Genomic DNA, 22,829 nt, shown 5'->3' on the forward strand with positions numbered 1-22,829 from the left:
CACTTGATTGTAAGTGTACCTCAGGCTCAGATGGGGTCTGCTCCACACTGGAGCTTTCCTCTTCCTCTTCTTCCACCTCTTCCTCTCTGGACTTCCCGCCAGCCCCAGTGCCTTCTCCCTGAGTCTCTGCTTCCACACTCTCCTCCCTGATCAGTCCGTCCCCACCATACTCTGCCTCAACTAAAGAGAATTAAACTATTGTATTTGCTGTAATTAAAGATTCATGCTAAAGCAGCTGCGTGTATTTTACCAACAAAACTAGCAAAAAATAAATAAATAAATAAATAAATAGTTGCTGCATCCAGGTTCCTAGATGTTATTATAATGTATTATGCTTTCCACGAAAAAAAACACTAGAGAACATAGCTGAAGTAAAACACATACAGTCCACACAAATAACATATATTAGAGAAGACATTTACCGTATTTTCCGCACTATAAGGCGCACCTAAAAAACTCAAATTATCTCAAAAGCCGACAGTGCGCCTTATAATCCGGTGCGCCTTATATATGGACCAATATTAGGCCACAACAGGTCTCGCAACTACGGTAAGCAGCCGCCTACTTCATTTTCTTCTGCGCGCGGTGCATGCTGGATATATACCAGTATATATATTTCATTTCCATTTGTTTTTTATGTAAAGACCCCAAAATGGCTCCTATTAAGAGACACGCATATGACACAGAGTTTAAACTCAAGGCGATCAGTCATGCAGAAGAACACGGGAATAGAGCAGCAGCAAGAGAATTTAACATTAACGAATCAATGGTGCGAAAGTGGAGGAAGCAACAAGATGACCTACGCTAAGTAAAGAAGACTAAACAGAGTTTCCGAGGGAATAAAGTGAGATGGCTACATTTGGAGGACAAACTCGAACAGAATCTATTAATAAAGTTGAACTGACCTATCTGACTGTTTTGTTGACATTCCCTTTAGCGCAGCTCCATCTAATTGATGCATAACGTAACCCCCGGCCTCTACTGTAGCGTCTATTGTATGCGCCTTATAATCCGGTGCGCCTTATATATGGACAAAGTTTTAAAATAGGTCATTCAATGAAGGTGCGCCTTATAATCCGGTGCGCCTTATAGTGCGGAAAATACGGTAGGTTAAATATTTACTACTATTATTATAATATTATATTTTAGAAGCTGGCCAAACTGTACTGCAGCTTTGAAAACTTGCAAAATTGCAGTTGCAAATAAAACCAGGTGATAGCCATAATATATAAATACCTTGTACTAGTTATATAGTTTGTGAGCCCTTAAGAATGTTCCATATTTCTACATAAATCTGAGCAAAAATGTCATTTTAAAGCAGATAATAGTAGATATTTCTGCATAGTAAACAAATATAGCCTAATCAATCAAATGAGCCAAAAATATTAGATTTGGTCATTAATGTTTGATCCAGTGTTACATATTTGAGTGGCAAAAGCCACTAAGAGTAGCAAGCAACTAAGATTCTGGTAATTGTGGGCTAGTCCTGCACATCGGCTTAGAGAAACGTTAGCCCATTTCTCTGTACAAAACAGCTTCAACAATAATATTTTTGTGGGTTCCTTCCCATTAATGGTTTGCTTCAAGTCCTTCCACAACATTTCAATTTGATTAAAGTCAGGACTTTGGAAAAACATCAACTTTATTCTTCTTAAACCCATCTTTAGTAAAACAACTTGTGTTTAGTGTTATTGTCTTGCTGCATGACACACATTCTCTTGAGATTCAGCCCAGGGACAGATTTTGGCCTCATCTAGCCACAAAAAAAGTGTTCCTATAAACTTATGGGTTGTTAAGGCAATCATTAGCAAACCTTTTCCAGCCTGATAAAGCATTAACACTTCTTCTGACATCCTCAGAAATCTCAGTTGTTCTTGCCATGTTACACTTCCACAAACAAATTCTGTGAATATCAGACTTTGATAGAGCCCTGTTCATCAAATAAAACAGTCAGTGTCATCCCACTGCTTGAGAACAACTGGCTCTAAATTCACCTTCAAATTATCTACTAATCTTAAAGCTTCACATACTTGTGCCAGTCACACACATGCAATATATTCATTCATTCATTCATTATCTGTAACTGCTTATCCAGTTCAGGGTCGTGGTGGGTCCAGAGCCTACCTGGAATCATTGGGGGCAAGGCAGGAATACACCCTGGAGGGGGCGCCAGTCCTTCACAGGGCAACACAGACACACTCACATCTACGGACACTTTTGAGTCGCCAATCCACCTACCAACATGTGTTTTTGGACAGTGGGAGGAAACCAGAGCACCCGGAGGAAACCCACACAGACACGGGGAGAACACACCAACTCCTCCCACAGTCAAAAAGCACACATTGTTAGCTGGACTGGCTACTTAAAAGTGTCCAAAGGGGTGTGTGTGTGTGAGAGTGAGAGAGAGAAAGAGAGAGAGAGACAGTGTGAGTGTGTGTTGCCCTGCAGGGTGTGTTCCCACCCAGTGATTCCATGTAGGCTCAGGACCCACCGTGACCCTGAACTGGAAAAGCACTTACAGACAATGAATGAATGAATGCTTGATTTGACTCTATGTACTTTATATACAAATATATGCAGAAATGTAGAAAAATATAAAGGGTTCAAGCACATCTGTATTTAGCAGAAACTTCAGGCAAATGTAAAAGGAAAGGTGTTGCAACTGACCTGAGCGTCTCCTCTGCAGTTCAACTGCTGAAGGAATGTGACCCTGATTTTCACTCGCTTCCGCACTGGCGTTGCCCTTTGGCATCTGCCGACCACAACTGTCACAAACACAGCAGCTGGCAATCAGAACTCAACATAGCTCTTGAACCTACACTATGACTGACAGAAACATTTGATAATATTAGGTATATAAAATAACTGAAATTTCTAGAAAACATTCAGTCGAATAATTCTGGGGTGCTGAGTACCTGGTGCAGAGCATATTTGAGGCAGGGCTGCGGCACTGCTGGAAGTCTGGGGAGCTGAGCGTGTAGCCCAAAGGCTTGTGCAGGTTGACACTGGGCTTGGTGAGGAAGTCTGCTGTGTCTGGGAACTCCACTGGGGAGCGGGTGACCAGCGAGGAGCCAGGGACCCCGGGAGGACTGTGGCTTGGAGAAGTGACCGGACTCAGGCTCGGGGATGCACCTAAGAAGAATCCTCTGTTTATTTCAGCGTCAGCTGTCTTGCACATATGTGGATTTTAATCATTACACAATGTATGACCAAGATGTTTGCTTCTCATCAAACAAGGGCTTTAATAAAAGTAACAACTTCTATGCTACTGGAAAGTCTTTTCACTAATTGCTGGAACATTAACTGTGAGAATTTGGTGGCATTAAGCCACACAGACAGCTAGTGACATCAGTTACTGGTGTTGAATGATGGATTACAAACACCATTCCAACTCATCCCAACAATAATGGAGGAAACTACATAAGAGGGTGGGGGGTGGGTTATGCCCCACTTGTTGACTGTTGGTATTCCATTTCATGCATTTTATATAAAAATATACAAGCTATTTTTTTTTAATCTTTTTTAGATTAAACAAGAAAAAAAAATCTGACCTGGTCTTCTGGGCATGGTGTGACTATACGACAGTGTGACTGAAGACGATCTCTGTTTTGGGATGGTCAGCAGGTTGCTGTTGGGACCATTGGAGAAAGACCCTTGACTGTAGGAAAAAAGTGTGAATTAGACAGATGACATTTACTGTAGCATTCCTATTTCATTTGTATGAACTTGTAACAAGTTTATTATTTTCACTTGCTATTTTTAAGCTGTCAGCTCGAGCTCTCTGTAACTAGTCAATGTCCAATATCTGTTCAACACTGCCACCCTGAGGACTAACACAGGAACAGCACTTACTGAAGTGTCTTGTATAGCTCTACAGTCTTTGTCCTTTCTAGGTATCAGCACGGACTTTAGAGGTATTCTAGTTCGAGTGGGTTTTTTTTTGTCCATTTTGAAGATGCATTCTTTGAGTCACTCTAGAAAAATCAAACAAACTGGACTGAAATTGGGCCTCCCTTTTTATCAGTTCGTCAACACACCTTCAAATATCTATATCTGTATAGAATTTTAAAAATATTTTATAGAATATAGTTATAAATAAATATTAAAAAAATAGCAACAATTTATTTTTTATTCCTCTCATTATATTAGTGACCAAAACTACTACAACAATCCCTTAACTCTAGTTGATGTATTATTGTGTTATGTATAAAACAGACCACTGAAGTCATGTTTCATTCTTTATTTGGCATCATTCACACATTAGGAATTCCAAGTCTAAAGTGGACTTCTCCAGTCAAAATATGAATTTTGCTACATTCTGTTGAGTATATATTACTGAACTATAATTTGACAAATGACTCAAAACACACCACTCATCTTTGTCCAGTAAGGTGGGCAAGACGCTCTGATGGGTGTAGGGTACACTTGGTAATCTATAAAGCTGATATGGCATTATAACAGGGTTAAAGTAAAAAAAAATAAATAAATAAGTAAATAAATAAAACTTTTTACCCAACCTTTCTAATATGAAACAAAATACAGAATGACCTCTCTGACACTAAATAATTTTACAGGAATTATAACGATGGCTATTTATATAAAATAAAAAACGACAACTACAACTTTCACTAGAATAAACACCATGGTATATTTTCACTTAAACTTGCACCTGTTCCACTGCTTTTCAAAAAATAGAGCTTGTGATGTCCCACAGTGCAACTGAGACAGTGTAGAATAGAAACATCCCACTGGCCTCCTCTGCAGTTACAGAAGTGGTAGTGGTTCAGGGTGTGTGTTGAGTGTGTGTCGTGTGCCAGGGTCTCGTGGGTCAGGCATAAGTGGCTGACCTGCCGCTGCTGAGCTCAGTGTGAGGTCTCTTTCCGTTACTGCGCTCCCAGCGAGAGGACGACAGCGTCTCTAGAGGAGGCAGAGATGAGGAGGCGGAGCTCCGCCTCAGTTGAGGAGTGGGCAGACTGTTCCTGCTGCTCAAGCCCTAAGAATGAATGAGAATGAGAGAGAGAGAGAGAGAGAGAGAGAGAAAGAAAGAAAGAAAGAAAAAGAAAGAAAAAAGAAAAAGAGAGAAAGAGAAGTGGGGTGGGGGGAGAAAACCTGATAAGACTGGCGTTATGGACACATTAATGAGTGACGTAAATTCCACTTTCAGAATAACCCTCTGTAGATGCCTGCTAATTGCTCCCTGCGTATGACATATTCTCAGCAGTTCTAGTCAAAGGAAACTTTCGGTGTACGACAGTAACCAACTCTCTGAGGCTACTCTCTAAGTCATCATTTATTTATATATAGCAAAATGCTAATAACAATCTAGGGTCAGTCCAAAAATTATTCTTTATTCCATAACAAATGGGAAGATACATGAGTTCCATACATGAGTTTATACATATGTATATTGTATGAATGTATATTGAGTTGTTTAGAAAAGCTCCTGGACCAGATGGAGTCTCTCCATCCACCCTAGAGCACTTCAGTGACCAGCCAGCCCCAGTCCACCATCATTCCAGTTCTCCAAAAAAACAAAACTTACTGGACTTAATGACTACAGGCCAGTAGCCCTGGCCTCTGTACTCTTTGCCCCCTTAAGGTCTTTGAACATCTGGTCCTAGCCCAACTGAAGGACATTACAAATCCTTTGCCAGATCCCCTGCTGTTCACGTACAGGGCAAAAAGGTCTGTTGATGATGTAGTCAACTTAGCCCTGCACTTCAAGCTACATCTTCTAGACAGTTCAGGAACCTACGCCTTAGTTCTGTTATGTGAACTTCAGCTTGGCATTCAACATCATAGTGCCAGAGCTGCTGCGGGTAAAACTGTCCCATTTTTCGATGCCAGATCCCATCTGCCACTGGACCATGGACTATCTGACAGCAGGTACAGCAAGGAAAAAAAACACGTCTGACACCTGGACCCTCAGTACTGGTGTACCACAAGGTTGTGTGTTCTCACCCTTTCTCTTCAGTCTTTACACAAATGATAGTGTCTCTAAGGAACAAGCAGTAAAAATCCTGAGGTTTGCTGACACCACCACTGTGGCAGGCCTCATAGCCAACGGTGATGAGTCTGCCTACAGAAAGCCTAGGCAGAGATGGTGGTGGACTACAGGTGCAATGCCTCACCCTTGCCCCCCACATCAATGGCTCTGTGTTTTTCTGTGTTAAGTTCCTGAGCACCACCATATCCAAAAACCTGAAGTGGGAAAGGAACACACTGTCCATCACCAAGAGAGTTCAGCAAAGAATGTTCCTCCTGAGACAGCTGAAAAAAATTCAACCTGCCACAGAGCCTGATGATCCAGTTCTACACAGTGACCGTCAAGTCCATCCTCACTGTGTACATAACCATCTGGTTTGGTTCCTCCACCTGACAAGAACAGGTCAAACTCCAGCGCATAATCAGGACGGTGGAGAGGATCATTGGATGTAGTCAGTGATTCTGATTGTCTAGCTCAATGGAGTCAGTGATATTTCAGCCACATTGTAGTACAAACAAAACAAAAAGGACATTTTCGTTGTTCGGGAGGGGACAGTATAGAAAAATACGTGCAGAAGGGGGCACCAGTCTGAATCCTCATGCATGGGAAGCAGTACCATCTCCTTTGTTCACACATGGAAGACTAAATATTTCTGTGCTCCTCATTTGATATTGCTTGATCTGTGTTGCAATTTTTTAATGCAAACGTATTAGTTAAACCATGTTAGATAAAACATTTTATATATTTCATGTTTCTTAATCAGCTCTTTCTTTACAGAACAACACAAAACCCCAGTTTTGTCGTATTACGGCACAAATCTATTCACTTGTTATTATAGCATTATTTTAAACATAATATATATAATACATTATATCAAACCTTTAATGGTTTCCTCTCAGCCCTGTCAGAGGGGTCCTCCATCTCTGTGCAGGGGTAGAAGCCAGGGAATGGGGTAAAGGGGTTGACTCGTGGCCGGCAGGAGCCTGAGAAGGTGCCCATCAAGCTACTGATACTCCTCAGAGAGGAGAGAACATGTGGAGAGAGAGAGGAGTCCATCAACAGCTCCGCCACCAGGCCCCTTGCTTCATTTATAACAGACAGGTCCACACCATTCCCACAGCCACTTCCCTGCACATACAACACACACACATACACACACACACACACACACACACACAATTTCTGTCTAAAACACATTTACCTCTGCAATGACCACAGAATGCATTACAGCTGAACAAAACCTTAATTGTGATAATCGTTGCATTGAAATAAAAAAACAAAACTAAAACACAAGGAGAACAACTTCAGTTGTGTGAAAGGGGTTTAGTTATAAAATATATAATGTACAAAAACAACATGGTAATGTGTAAGATATGGACAAAACATGCACCAAAAAAAGACTACTACTCTGTTTTACCACCTCACCATGCAGAAGCATCAAGTATAGCATCAAGTATGAGGAAAGTTAAATATGCAGCAAGAAAAACTCAATGGTTAGCGTTAGCTCTAATCTAAGCAGACAAAGACACTTACTTTAGCCTAGCATCTATTTTGTATTTGTTTATTTACTGTGAGGTTTAGGTTTCCTGTTTATGTGCATGCACTACATTTTTGCACTTTAGTGGTAAATTTGTTACATTATTTTATACAAAATCAAAATCTTGATTACTTACTGTTGTTTATAAAATAACGAAAGTTTTTTTGTATGCTTCTACTGAATGTCCGAAACCATTACATATATACACACATATACGAAAAATATAATTTAAGCATGTGTGTCAATATTATGTTCTTGAAATTAATTAAATATTTTTCACTCTGTCATATCGCCAAAAATAGTTATCGCAAACAACCCTGAAATATTATCATATCACCCATCCCTAGTACCGAATACATATGGGCCCCTAATAACACACAACCTCCCCAGTGTTTCACTCTTTCTGTCAAACATGATTTTAATCCTCTTGTACAATTTTAAATGTATGCTGTTCTTAAAACGCAATACTATTTTGAATTGTTTAAAAAATTGTGATATTCAAGGGGTATTTATGTTACATATAAACAAATACACAGTGGATTCAAAAGAGATTTGAAGATTTGAAAGCATTGAAAAGAGACATTAAAAATAAATAACTAACATGATTCTCAGTTTATACCTGCAATTAATAAAATGGATTATTATTATTTTTTAACATTTAAACTAATATTTCTTTTTCACTATAGCTGCCATACAAAAATTGAGACCATATTAATGCCCAAGTATAATGATCTGTTCCATTTATTAAGTTGCAAAGAACTTCATCCTCTAGTCCTTCATCAGCAGTCACTAAACACTTCCCACAGGACTATTCCCAGACCAGCAGTGAAACTGAGGGTGTTAAAAATTATTTTAAAAGCATTTATTCTATTCAACATTGTCATGTTTCTGGTCACTGCAGTAGTCTGGGGTCTTCTGATTTCCCCTAGTGGTGGCCTGGAGATACAGCAACCATAACTTGGAAAGCTCTTCTGCTCATGGAAGACTTTTAAAACATTAAGTGATGTTTGCTTCAGAGAATGGACTTCTCTCTTGTTTAAAAAAAAAAAAAACAGGCAAGATATTTATGGGTTATTTTGTGAAATCCACTAAGAGAAACATAAGTTTAATGATGTTAGAGCAGAAGTACAGATGTGTATAATCCCAGTTTTGATCTAATCCAACTTCTGGCCTGAGCAAACACGCAGAGAGCATTATATTGATTGTATTTTATTCAGATTTGTGGCTTTTTGTAGAGCAGTTGTGATGCAAGTAATAAAGTAGAGTGCTGGTATTGCTGCCACCTGTGTGTGTGTGTGTGTGTGTGAGCAAGAGAGGGAGGGAAAGAGAGAGAGGGTGAGCAAGCAAAGAAAAGCGCACAATGAGCACTTCCTCAGAGCTCTGACGTCAGTTGGCAGATCTTATGTAAACCGAGCTGAGGCTAATCCACTCTGCCTTGTTGCAGTTATCAGCGCAGTCCAGATGGAAGGGGCTAAAAGACCTTTGCATGCTAACAGGCTAAAGGCTAAAACTTAAACTGCTCCTTCTCTACTGATGGGGACTAGGGGCAATTCAGGTTTTGTTGGGGTTTTACAGGAAGGGATGATGTACTGATGTATACAAAGCTACACAACAGCATGTCCTGTGAAAGCTCTGTTTCAACATGTTCTTCAAAATGGTCAGGAGCACCACAGAGGAGGTATACATGTGGTAGTAGGTGAGCACTGGTTTGACAGGATTAGACACAGCACTGCTGCTGGAGTTTAAGACTTCAGTGTCACCACTGGACTGATAAATGTCAACCAAAAATATGTAGCATCCATGTTCAGTAACACAGTGTCCTATAACCACTGATGAAAAACTAGAGGATGACAAACAATTTTCAAACAACTACTGTCAACTACTTTACCATCTACACTGTAGAGCAAAGAGGAAGGCGTGTCTTACCATAGAGGACAGGAAGTGGGCAGTGTTTAAAAACTCCAGCAGCACTGCTGTGCCTCATACAAGCACCAACCTCATTAACACTACCGCCACCACCTTGGTGGTGCAGTGCAGAGAATAAACCACCCAAAAAATATCTTCTTTGTGGAGGTCCTAACCATTTATAAAACTGTGTGAACGGATGATAACGATGTATGCAGAGTAACACATGAACAGTCATAGTGTATAACTACAACATGCACCTCTATGGTAAATCTGTTGAATTTGTGTATATATTTATAAAAATTATGCCTCTTAATACATCTAAATTGTATATAACTATAGAATGCAATGCTCTGCAAATCTTTTAAACCTTATAATTTACTGAAAATGTACAAAGACAACAGTTTAAATGTTGAAACTTAAAGGTTTATTCTTGAGTTGTTTAGTCTTTTCAAAATATATTTGAAATTATTTTTTTTTTAATTTTTTTTTAAAGTTGGGACTCTTTACCACTGTTTCATCACCTCTTCTTTTAAAAACACTCTGTAAGCATTTAGGAACAGAGGAGACCAATTACTGTTGTTTTGAAAGTGAAATGTAGGCAGAATGTTGCCCTAAAACTGTTATATCATTCAATTGATTTTACTGAACGATACACTGTTTGATACATATTACTATTCAAATAAATAAAACAAACGTGATCTACTTGTGACAGCAACTCAGTCACCTCTCTTTATGAAACACTGCATATAAACAATAATATTCTCCTGCATTTGCTTGCGAAAGTTGTGTTCCTCAGCCCAATTTTGCTTCTGAATGACTAGACCCATTCTGGATGGTGCTTTTGTACCAAACCATGATTATGATCACCTGCTGACATCACCTGTTTCAAGTTGCATTCTTATTGCATTATTTTACCTGAATACAAAACCTAAACTCTTCATCAATAACTGTAAAAGACATCAGTGATCTTAATGATATTATGCACTGCAGAAGCAGATGTAACCAAATTCTTTAATATTTTAGGCTGTGTAATGTTATGCTTTAATTGTTTCATTATATGCAAAAGCAGTATTTCACAGTGGTGACCCCCTCTCCATCTTTAAATTTGAAAGACACAGCTTCTCTGAACCCAGTCATGTCACTGTTGCCAATTAACCTAATTTGTTTTTGTTTTGCAGCATTACACGACTTGTTCATTTGCTACCTGTTGTTTTTTTAATGTATTGCTGGCATCAAATTCAAAAGGATCATTCATTTAGAAAAATCTCAATTTCTCAGTTTCAACATTTGTAATACAGACATTTGTAACACTTTCAATTAACTATAGTGTTTACATGATTGGACGTAATTGCATTTGTTTTTATTTACATTACACACAGTGTCCCAACCATTCCAGACATTGGGTTTGTATAAATGTTACAGCCATTGTGTCATGAATTATTTTATATTAGGTGTGCATTTAAGTTTTTAAAGATTTTTTTTTGCATTATGTGTAATTGCAGTTCGAATTTCAAACAACAATTTCAAAATCTCTTTTGTCATTTTAATGTAACTGCTGCATAGTATTAAAATTAAAAGAAAAAATTAAAAGAATTATCATTTTATTCAACAGAGAAAAATATTCCACTTAAAAGCAAATAGTTTTGCATTGATTTGTTCTGTTTTTGGGGATAATATTGCATCCAAAATATGTGTGAGGTTTGGTTTAGACGATTTAAAGATGGTGATTTCAACATTAGCAATCGTGAAAAGGGCGTGTATTATAACTTTTAGGATACGCTTTCTTAAATTAAATGACAATTGATTTTGTGTAATATTGAACTTTAAATTACTCATTTTCTCTAACCACTTCATCCTGTTCAGGGTCATGATGCATCGCAAGCCTACCAGGAGTCACTGGGAACAAGGCAGAAAAACACTCTGAACACTCAGCCCATTATGTCAATTAATATTTTAAAACTGCAGTACCTAACCCTATTTATAATAACTCCAAACTTTCAAAACAGGACAGGGTAGAGGAGATTGAGGTTATTATAATGCCTATGTCAAAACATTTACGGAATGTTACACGAGTCCAAATGCAATTATCTAATGAATGGCCTATATTAAGCATGGGAGCCTCGTTCAAGAATCATGCAGTGGTGCCGTAAGAGCACCATCTTTAAATTATGTGTAAAACTGACCCTTATAAAAAAGAGGGCAGAGAAACCGCACTGAAAGTAATGAGACGCGGACCAAACATGGAATAGAATCTGACCTGATACTGAGGCTTGTACCATTGTTTTAGGTCCCAGTCCCACAGGATCATCTGGAAAAAATAGAAAAACAAAGACTATTTAAAATATGAACTTTTCAACTCAACAAAAAACATGAACCAAGAGTATATATGCTGAGCTGCAGGGGAGAAACACAATGCATCACTTGGATGATTCGGGAAAACAATGTTATCATGATAATTGTTTTCATATAATTATACATAATTTAGTAACACTGCCACTGGTTTAAAGTAAATCCTAAATACTGCAGAGAGAATACACCAAATGTTTGTTATAATACAATCATTATTAATTTAAAATATTCATCCAAACACACTGTATAGCCTATGCACAGTACTATGCAAAATACTCAAATCTGCAAGGAAATATTTCACTAAATATTCATTAGACATTTTGATTATCCTACCCATGTGATTAAAAAACTAATTCACTGAAAAATGCAACACAATGCAATATTTATTTATTTAAAGTGATACCTGTTCAGTGTCATAAATACATTTTCAGATGAATTCTATTAGATCCTAACGTTGCTCTGCACTGGAGACTAAAAACCCCATATTTAACACTGTCTAAATACAAGCACAACCATTTCATGACTGTTTCTTCCTCACATGCTGTAAATAATAAGATAGGTTGAAGCAGTCTGTACAAAGACTGTAAAATTATACGCATGTTCTTGTTTATATTTTAATTTAATGCAGAAAAGTAAAACACCTATTTCTTACTGTTATCAATGACATGTTCATCGCAATATATATGGCTATTGTTTTATACCAGACCTATGTATTTTAGATTTTATTCAATATAATAATATATTTTAAAATATGGGTACAGAAAAAATAAATAAATGCACTAAATACCTAAATATTTAAATGTGTTTTCTGTAAAAGATGTACTCATGATTTTTATTTACATATTTATTTTATCACACAGCAGATCGACAAAACATGCAAACATTAACTACAAACAAGCTTAATGTGAGTTGGAAACAAACACAGCAAGCTTTAAGTTAGAGTTTTAATCAGCATGAAAAAGTTCTTGTGCTTTTTCAAGAGCAACAGCTGTTTTAGCTAGCTTAGGCCTTTCGGAGAAAGGAAGCAGGAAAAAAAAGAAAAGAAAAGAGAAAGAAAAAAAAGAAAAGAAAAGAGAGAGAAAAAAAAGAGGCAAACCACTGTAACCACAATGAGACGTCAACAATGGCGCTCTCAGATCTTATCTGGCCAAAATACGTCATCTGAGAGCATTTCCACGTTATCTGTCTCACAAAAAAAGTCACCCAACTAGGGCCAAGTCCCACAACATTATCACAGAGCTAAGCCACAGATAGACAGCGTTCAGACATACAGCCTTTAGAAAGACATGTTAGGGTTCTAATCCAAAGCAACGGTCATTTTTTTATATAAACTGTGTTATAAATCTTACAAACCTAACCAGTAACACACTACTCATTGCCATTGTTTATAAGCATACATAACTTTAATGGCTTATTTCGAAGTTAATCAGCTGTTATTACACTGTCCCCGATTAAAATGACTAAAGCAGATTTTATAACAACAAATGTGGTTAATAAGCTTTTTAAAAGGTTAATTCATGTTTATGACATTAATTATGATAAGGCTACATGACACCTACATAAGCCTTGTTTTTTATTGACTGATAAGACTCTCAGTTCCCAATTTTCAATGCACTTTTATTTCTTTATATATTTTATCCATGACGCTGTTTATCACTTCATACTTTGCTTCAAAAGCAGCAACACTTTACTGTATGTCATATTGCATAAGGTTACAAGACACAGATAAAAGGCCTATCATGGCAAGCGACATAAACCTGCGCCTATAAATGCTTATTTCAACAAACATTAAGTGTCATTCAAGCTGCTTTATTCAGTGACACATTAGACAAATTACACTTGTTAGAATAAGTGTTTATCAATGTCTATGCAGGCTTATGTCTGTGTTCATGAAAGGCATATATAGGCATTACGTAGACTTATCAAGAAAGGCTTCAAATGAATCGTTGCCAAATATTTTGAATTAAAAACAATGATAAAAAATTAAAAACCAAATAAAAACTGCAAGTTAAAAGCTACATATGCAAATAATAAATGATATATAATCAGAACCCAGAAACACACCCGCCTTCTCTGGACTCAAGCTCATTTAAAATGGACTGAGACAAAGTTGAAATGTGTCCTGTGCGCCAACAAAATTAAAATTTGAAATTATTTTGGAAATGACTGATGCCACAACCCCCAGGGCTGAAGAGGAGATGGCGTGAAGAGGCATTCGTGCACAATACACGGGTGACTTGAACATCTCTGAATGCATTGTTAATGCCAAACGATGTATACTGGTCTGACTCAACATGCTGCCATATAGACCTTGTATTTTTCTGGGAAGGCCATGCTTATTTCAGTAAGACAAGGCCAGTCCACATTCTGCATGGATTACAACAGGATGTCTGCTTAGTAATAAGTCTGGGTGCTAAACTTGTCCACACCTGTCACCAACTAAAAACAATTTATTAAAAATAATATTTTTTTTCAAAGTCAATTAACCTCCTTAGTTTCAACTAACAATGATAGGTTTTAAATCATTGTCTTTGCACTATTCTCAATTAAATATTTTTACTTCATTATATTCTGGTTTTATTTTCATTTCGGAAACAGGGGTCGTACGTTATACTCAATTGATCAGTTATAATTAGGAACATGGCCATAAATTACACACATGTAACTCTCAGTACTTAGTGAGCTGGCCAGTCAGTTGTGAAGGTAGGTAGCATAGGAAGCATTCTACACCAAGTCCTACGGGGTTTTAATGAAATGTCTGTGACAAACTTTAGTCAGAACGCCACGGCAGCATTTGCACTCTGTCTTCTTTGTCCTGTTTCATTGTCTGGTCGGTTTTACTGATAATGATCCACACGCAGCTCACCACAGCCACACACGAGCAGCAGCGAGTCACATGTATGCTCTTGTTTCAGCACATTATTCTTCCTTCTCTGCAGTTATTTTCACCATTTTCATTGGTCCTCTCTTTTCTCTGTTCTTAGCCATGTACTCTAACTTATTGTCTTGTCATATCTCTTTGGTAGGTCACTGAAAATACTCAGAAGATGGAGTGGTACACTCTTAATGACTGCCCTTATATTCTATGAAGTGAAGCAAAATCTGAATGCCATAATATTTCATATTAAATTAATTAATAAATTATTTATTATTATTAAATAAATAAAAAATACCCAACACACCTCTAACTGGGTTGTTATATTTAAGTGTGTGTGTGTTGGTATGCTCCAGATCCCAATATTAATGTGATTTTCATTTTCAATGTGTTTTCATAATATGTACCATGTCCTGCTTATGTTACTCAAAGAATAATGTTAAAAAAAAAGCTGTGCACTCTTCAGAAGAGTGTGCATTGAACTAAACTCTTTCACAAAGACAAAAAAAGATTAAACAAATGTATAACTGTTTTTAAGCGACTTGAAATACAGTGTAGTATCAACTCTTACATTTTCAGTGACAAAAAAGTCAAGTGTTAGCCCATGTGACCTAATTAAAGCAGCAGTCAGTGATTTTACACAGTGATTCTTCACATCGTGATACAGCTATTACACAGACACATGGTATTTCTGTACCATTTTAAATAGGAACCCTCTGAATTCAACATAAAGCTGGGACAACAATAACAAATAATAGATTTTTCATCTTTTTTAGCACTGAACTTTAAAGAAAATTATAATCTCTTTTATGACATTTTTTTATAAATGATTATGAGTGGCAAACATTTTAAGCATATTATTATTATAATTCCAATTTCTGATTTTAAATTGCCTTTCTATATTAATATCACAAATATAGGGATAACCAATAAGATGATCAGACTGCTACTGTTAAAATATGGAAGTGTGAGTGGTCGCCATGTTTATCCCGGAAAGTAGGGTCATTCTTAGAGGAAGAGCTGAGTTAGACCACACGGGGGAGTACTGGCGATATATGAGAATATGTGTATGTGTGTGTTTGAGAGAGAGAGAGAGAGAGATAGAGAGAGATGGTGGGTGGGTGGGGTGGTCAGGGTACAAAGCAGACCACACAAAGTAGGAGTTTACTGTCACTTGCCCCGCTTGTCCGATCTGTCCAAATCCAATGAATACTTAGGCCACTCCATGAAAAACGTCACTGACTCCTCGGCTGATGCAGAAGAGCTCTTCATGAGCAGCAGATATGAGAAGAGGTCTGACCCTATACCAGGGTTTCTCAACCAGTGGAAGCACTAGTGGTTCTTGTGGGTGCTATACACCTCCAACCCACATGTGGTGTTGAGGATCATGTGCAGCTTCTCCATTTAATTTAATGGTATTCAATAGAGAACTGATGTCTAAATCACTAATCAGAAGAGGTCATTCAGATTGTAGGGCTTCCACTGAGATTTTGATTTAAAAATAAATAAATAAATAAAAGGCCTAGACCCTAATTAGTAAAAGCCACAAGAACCTGTCGGTCCAGTGGCTAGCTACCGTTCTTTGTGCAGGTCCAGACACCTCTGATTACACTGAGTTCAGATGTTTCATTGATCAGACAGAGATGATCCCTGTTTTTCGTCAGCTTCTGTTTAACGCCACCAGACATTCACTATGGCAAATAAGTGACGCCATGGCAACCCGACAGAAGCCTGCAAATAATGGTACAAACACCATGGCAACCATGATGGCAGGAGTGAGCCAGGGCAAAGAGTTGGGTCAGAAGGAGATGGCTTGTTTACGGTAAATGACGTTGTGGACACTCAAAACTCTTTCTTCAGGTTGCCGCCGACTTGCTATAAAAAAAGCCAGGCCTAATGCGTAGAGTAGAACCTTAGAGCGGACTGGACCTGCAGCTAATACACACACTTTCCTGCATAAACACCCAGCCACTCAGGCCTCTCTTAAAAAGTATAGAGCATGTGACAAAAAGCAGACCCAGACTGAACATATGGTTAGTTTCATCTGGCTCTTTTTTTTTAACCTTCAGTGTTAAACTCACAAATGCGGTACTTTCATTATGTTTTAATAAAAACTGGTGATGCTGTTTTAAATGCAAAAGGTCAGTATTAGGAAAAATAGAGCTCACTTTATACAGTACTCTGCAAATTCTCCCTATTCAAAAATACCAAAAATAGAAAAGAAAATATCAAGCTCCACTCTCACTATCTCCAGAGCTGAAAAAGATCAAAGTTTATGTCCACCTTTCCACTGTTAGAGGACAACTCAACACCATGAGTCTGAAAGGATGCAGAGATTTGAGGCCATTACTGAGAAAAGAAAACAGACACAACAGAAGTAAATAAGCAAATCAAAGGAAGAACCTGCTGATTGTTCTCAGAACAATGAACTAGTCACCCTTGAGCACAAACCCAGCTGCAAAACATTTTTGTAATTTTCTGTAGGTAGGAAAAAAATAACTTTTAAGCTACATTTGTCTTTCTAGGCTATATAATGTGTAATATTTCTGCTTTTCACCCAACAATTCTGTCTTGGGTCCAGACCCACACTCAACCCTCAGTATAATGAAATGGTTACAGAAACAAATGAATAATAAATATGAATATGAATAATAAAATATAGATATATTACCACAAGTTATATCAGTTTTGAGTTGAGGTCACACCGGTGAAGCATGACTAACTACATTTACTTGAGCACATTCTGAGTTAACTTTACTGCTTTTACTTTACTTTCACTTTACTGCCTCAGGAATGTCTCTTATCTCACTGCACTAATGCAAAGCTTCAAAAACCTGTTAAATTTATACGAACCTCAACACTTTTAGAGTATCATGTGTAGAGACACTTCTGGATTTTACAATTCAAGATTGAAATTACATACTTTATTGTACTTTGAATCACAGCAAGCGAAAATAAACAACGTGACTTCCTTCCTGTCTTATTAAAGAAGTTTTTTTTTGGTTTGTAAACAGTATCAAACTATCTATAAAAGGGATTACAAATTCGCAATGCCTGAATGCCATGGAGCAGATAGCCTATATGGGGGTAGCCATGTTTGAAATAGAAAAGGTATTTCTTCTCAATAAAGGCCAATAGGTTACAGTATATCGGCTGCTAACTTATATTTTGGAAAAACACTGTGCGCTCAAAAGAGGGGACACACCAAGTTTCAATTTTTTGAAGTTGTCATCCAGGCTATGGACAGAAAGGGGGTCAAATCAGGGTTTTTTCTCCTTTTGTTCCTTTACTCCACAAACAGAACGGCAGCACACCACAACCCATATACAGATTTGTCCGCTTACACCAGCAAAACAGGGGACGTGTTATGCTTTACAGGAAAGATAAAATGCTACGGGTATATTGTGAGAAAAACAAGAATTCATGAGGGTGTTTATACATATCACGTCAGTACAACCTTGTTTTAAGTAGAGGATGGACAGAAATGGTAATCTAAAAAGGTGGCGAGGCTTAAGCTACTCAGGGTTCTGAAGTGCAAGAAAAGTGCTCAGTTTTGCTCAATCTAAATAATGCAAGCCACTGTTTTAAAATGTAGCAGTATGGAACAAGTTTGTTGACTAAGGCTAAGTAGAGCAGATTCTGCACAAAATACTAATACATCCCTATGATAGGATTCCAGAGTCTCCAATCATTCTGCAAGAGACTGCAGTTTCCTCATAGAGAGAGTTGAAAAGCGGATAAACTTTGCTTAAGGTGTGCCATTATTCTCAATGCAACCAATCATAAAAAGGGGGTGTGTCAATTTTCATGGAAGGAAAATGAGCGACAGCCCTATTTGTTATACTGCAACCACTGAACTGGGCATTTAAGGTGAAAGGAAAATTGGAGAGCTGTAAGATACATAATACAAGCAAAGTGTATATTAGCAGGCAATTTTAGAAAGTAACCAATGTACAAGTAATGCTCTTATAATTAACATTAGACAAGTAGCCTATATTTAATCCAGTTTTATCTCAAAGCTTAATTAGATTCAAATTTCCCATTCCACCTTAAATTCTTCATAAGAGTATGTGATGTTTACTGTAGAGTTAAAAATAAATAAATACTCCTTATTGCTAAACTGTCATTTGCCCTAATGCTGTAATCAGCTTAATGAAATATGAAATGCATGGTATACTACGTTGAACGTAATTCTTGCATATTCTGCTCAATACTGTGACTACAATATGATTACATTCAAAAATTAACTCCAAGTCTTACTTCCTCATAAAGATCAGGATATTTATTTTATTTTCAGGCTTTGGACTGAATGCAGTGGCCCTTTTATGCTTTTACATGCTCCGAATTGTTAAGTTAATTGTCCCACCCTAAAACTTGAATACATTAGATAATAGAATGTGATCAACAAAATGTAACCTTCTGCAATTTTAAGACTGCAACTGAAAATGGTGCATCTTTCAGGTGAATATATAAACAAATAAAATAAAATGAAAAAGGGTGGGGGTGTTAATTTTTGTTTCCTTATATTCAGTTGGTAAATCATATTTTGAGTTATGCTTTATATTAAGTAAAAAAAACAAAAACAAATAATAATATAGGTTTTGGTAAAAGAAAGCAACATATCCTCTCAGTGTAAATAACCAAACAGACTTCTGGCTTAGCTCATTTTATTTCCAAATAATCGACAAACCCTTGGATCATCAGCACGATAGTCATCACAGCTCTTTTGCTTTGATCAGTTTTTGTTAATCACTCTTGATGCTTTCTACTTTAAGTAGCAGTTTCAGAGATCTAGAGGCAGTGAGTTGTATTATGTACAAATACTATTAATACATGTATGACATTGTTATTACATCTCATGACAAAGGAAGGAAAGATTAAAAGCTGTCCATTTATACTAATAATTCTAATAATAATCACTATACAGGTACCCATTTATTAGAGGCTCTCATTGACATATCAAAAACCAACTCAACTGTTTATAATTTCCGGATCCAATTTTAGAGCACCCATATACACTGATCAGCCACAAGATTAAAACTACTGGCAGGTGATTTGAATAACATTGATTATCTTGCTGAAATGGTACCAGGACCTTCTTGATTTTTTTTATTTTGTTTTGATGTATTGGAAGCTGGTAAAGTGGGAAAGCATAAGAATCTGACAAGGGTCAAACTGATGGCGCAATGAGTCTCTGTGTCTCTCTGTGATGTAATGTTTTTAAACTTAAATCAAAATCAGCAGCCTATGGTTTTCCTGCATAAGGATTTATGATACAGCCTTTAGCCCTTGATACTACTGTGTACAACTTGTTTTGTGAATGTAACACCTATACTGGCAGTTTCGCTTTGGGTTAGGCAAATGTGGGATCCTCAACAAAGAGCCTTTTCACAAATTGCAAACTGTTACAAACTGAAAATATTTTACTCACAATTTCTCAGTTTGTTCTGTCATTTCACACAACACAGAAGAGAGCCTGATTTATACATCAAAATATGAGTTTTCAGCTAAGAAAAATATATTGTTATACAGCAGTTAACTGCATTAACATTTAAAATGGAGCAAAATTACAATTTCACAAAAGAAAGAATATATCATGCTTATTTGTTTTTAATTTTTATTCTTTTTTTGGCACAACAACTTGTCTACTTTCAGAATTTATACTTTACTAGCATGGTTTTACATTAATTAATTCCCTTCAGAAATATAAATATAAAATACATTCATCAGAAATTTCCTTTAAACAAATTAGTTTCAAATATTGGGAGAATACTCAATTACGGACAATAGTTACAAAATAAACACTTAATTTGATAAGCCAGCAATCCAAGATTCTAACTCCACAACGTTATAAAACAGAACACACCAGGATGGAGAAAGTCCATAGAGGCCTATTCAAACACACAGTGTCCTATCCACAAGATTTAAAAGCAAGACTATGCCTTGTTATATGGTTTCAGAGATGGCTGTTCACATTATGTCATGTTCAGTTCATAATTTAAATGAGAGAAAATTTTCATGAGCGCAGGGCCTTCAAAAGCATTTATTTGTGAAACATGCAAAAACATGCAAAGTGAGAATGCAGCTTTTCAGCAAGATTTAAGTTTATCTTTATATAGTAAGGATGCAAGAGCAGAAGATACAGAAAGTGGTTGTGTAAAAGCATAGCATATGGATCTTGGTTTATGAGGAATAAAATTGGGGCCAAAATTTCAGTGCTGGAATCTAGGGTGTGTGCCGTGTGAATGTATGAGAATAAGAATGAGAGAGAGAAAAAACACTGTTTGTGTGTTATGTGCAGAGATGAGTGTGCAGAGAGGGCTGCTGTCCCAGTCAGTGTTTCTGTGGGTGTCAGTCTGCTGACGTCAGTGCAGCCTAACACCCCTCACATACACACAGTGCAGCTGCTGCGAGTGTGGGAAAGTCCTGGCTCTTGCAGTCAGTCCATTTGCCTTCCAAAGACACAAGGTCGGCTGCCTGCTCTGAAGTCTCAACTGACCCTAAGAAGATCAAATTACAGCCTTTAAATCGCAGAAATTACCCTCACACAGCCCACTGCACAGGGAATTCACGCAACATAAAAAACAGCAGTCAATAACCTAAAAACTAGGTCTGTCGAGAGGTCATTGTTATGCCACTGGACATTACCCGTTATACCCAGGGATGTCAAAGAGCTAAAGAAGATTTAAAAATCTCCAAACACTCTCCAAAACCTTGATTATTATTTGTTTATGGTTGTTTAAAGTGTGCGATTTTTATATGAAGGTTTTAATGCCCAACTCAAAGAGGAAAAACACAAGTTAGAATCCTTGTTTAAGACACCTAACACTACATTAACTTGACAACATGTCCTAAATTTTAAAACACTGGTTAAAAGTCTCTCCCAAATGTTGTAAACCAAAATATTTGTTTTAATACCTGTATTAATATTGGCAGCTGTCTTTAATAATAGTTTTAGTCTTTTGCCAAAAATGCTTATTAGTTTTGGCCTCATTTAATTATTGTTAGTTTTAGTCTACTTTTCTTTAACAAAAATATATATATATATTTTAGTGTAGTTTTAGTCCAATAAAAATACAAAATAGCCTTATTTTAGTAATGTATTTAAGTATTTACTATTTTATAGGTATTATAAGTTATGTTACATTTAAAAACATTAACATTCAATTATGGATATATGAATTTGAATATGAACATCATGTTCGAGGTGCGCCTCAAACCATGAGTGGCTCGACTTCCAAGAGTTTTTACTCTATAAATCATTGGCCAACAGTTGAAGAATCAGTTCTTTGGAAGTCGACTTCTCTTCACTATTCCACCCGGCTGCGCTTGTTTCCCTGACAATGGCAAACTTAATATTTTCCAGTTAATATTCAACGTTATATGTCAGTGCAATTGTGTTTCCAAATCAGACACAAAGGGCCTTTTATCAGTCATTCACATTTTTGCTTAGTTCTCATTTTACTCACAAAGCTCACCGTTCCCTGTTGTAGAACCCTTAAGGAAACATTCAGTAGCCTTAGTTAGAGGACATCATTGTACCATATTCATCTATAATTGTAGATTTGAACATTGTGTCAAATTCATATTTCATCATTTCATTTCCAGGACTTAATGGTCTTTTATTTTACACAGTTCTATAATGAAATCTTACAAACATTCACGTCTCCTTCTTGGGAGGAGAATGTAGCTTTAGGGAACACAACTGGACTTTTAAAGTACTTTAAAGGTACATTAACTCTGTTTGTACGTTTAGTGACCAATAATGTACCTCTACTGTACCTTTTTTCTGAGACTGTAGGGTCGAGTAATGTATGTACTATGGAGTAAAAAAGTGCAGGGTTGTATTCTCAGAGTTCAAGCCTCAGATGGTTGACACATCACCACAATCAAACTCAATGTTCCATCATGTTCTAATGGAACAGCAAACAAAGAGTTCAGCTATATAACTAACTGGATGATTTGCCAATAAGCGCAGGGGTCATCCCCAAAGTGTATTTGCTCCTTGAGGGTTTGGCCTCAAGTTAAATCAGTCTGATGGCTGGTAGATTTCTAACTTGCTTAATTGTATGACAGGCTTTTTCTCTAGTACTGCTTGGCCATCACAGAGTTGGCCAGGAAAACAATGACAGGCACAGGGTTGTAAAGGGAAGATCTTGCAGGACTGTGGAACA

General features: G+C 37.1%; 1 protein-coding gene across 1 annotated transcript in view; it reads right to left on the bottom strand.

Annotated features, from left to right (window-relative positions):
- pde3b (phosphodiesterase 3B) overlaps nt 1-22,829 on the bottom strand; it is an 83,616-nt gene that overhangs the window by 11,784 nt on the left and 49,003 nt on the right. Inside the window, exons 2-8 of the mRNA XM_066647320.1 lie at nt 11,689-11,739; nt 6,866-7,114; nt 4,848-4,993; nt 3,552-3,658; nt 2,916-3,132; nt 2,668-2,765; nt 20-180 (exon numbers count right to left, since the gene is read on the bottom strand). Of these exons, the coding sequence (XP_066503417.1) occupies nt 20-180; nt 2,668-2,765; nt 2,916-3,132; nt 3,552-3,658; nt 4,848-4,993; nt 6,866-7,114; nt 11,689-11,739 (1,029 nt within the window). The remainder of the gene's footprint in view (nt 1-19; nt 181-2,667; nt 2,766-2,915; nt 3,133-3,551; nt 3,659-4,847; nt 4,994-6,865; nt 7,115-11,688; nt 11,740-22,829) is intronic.

The sequence above is a fragment of the Hoplias malabaricus genome, chromosome 16, assembly GCF_029633855.1.
Source record: "Hoplias malabaricus isolate fHopMal1 chromosome 16, fHopMal1.hap1, whole genome shotgun sequence".
In the NCBI taxonomy this organism is placed as follows: Eukaryota; Metazoa; Chordata; class Actinopteri; order Characiformes; family Erythrinidae; genus Hoplias; species Hoplias malabaricus.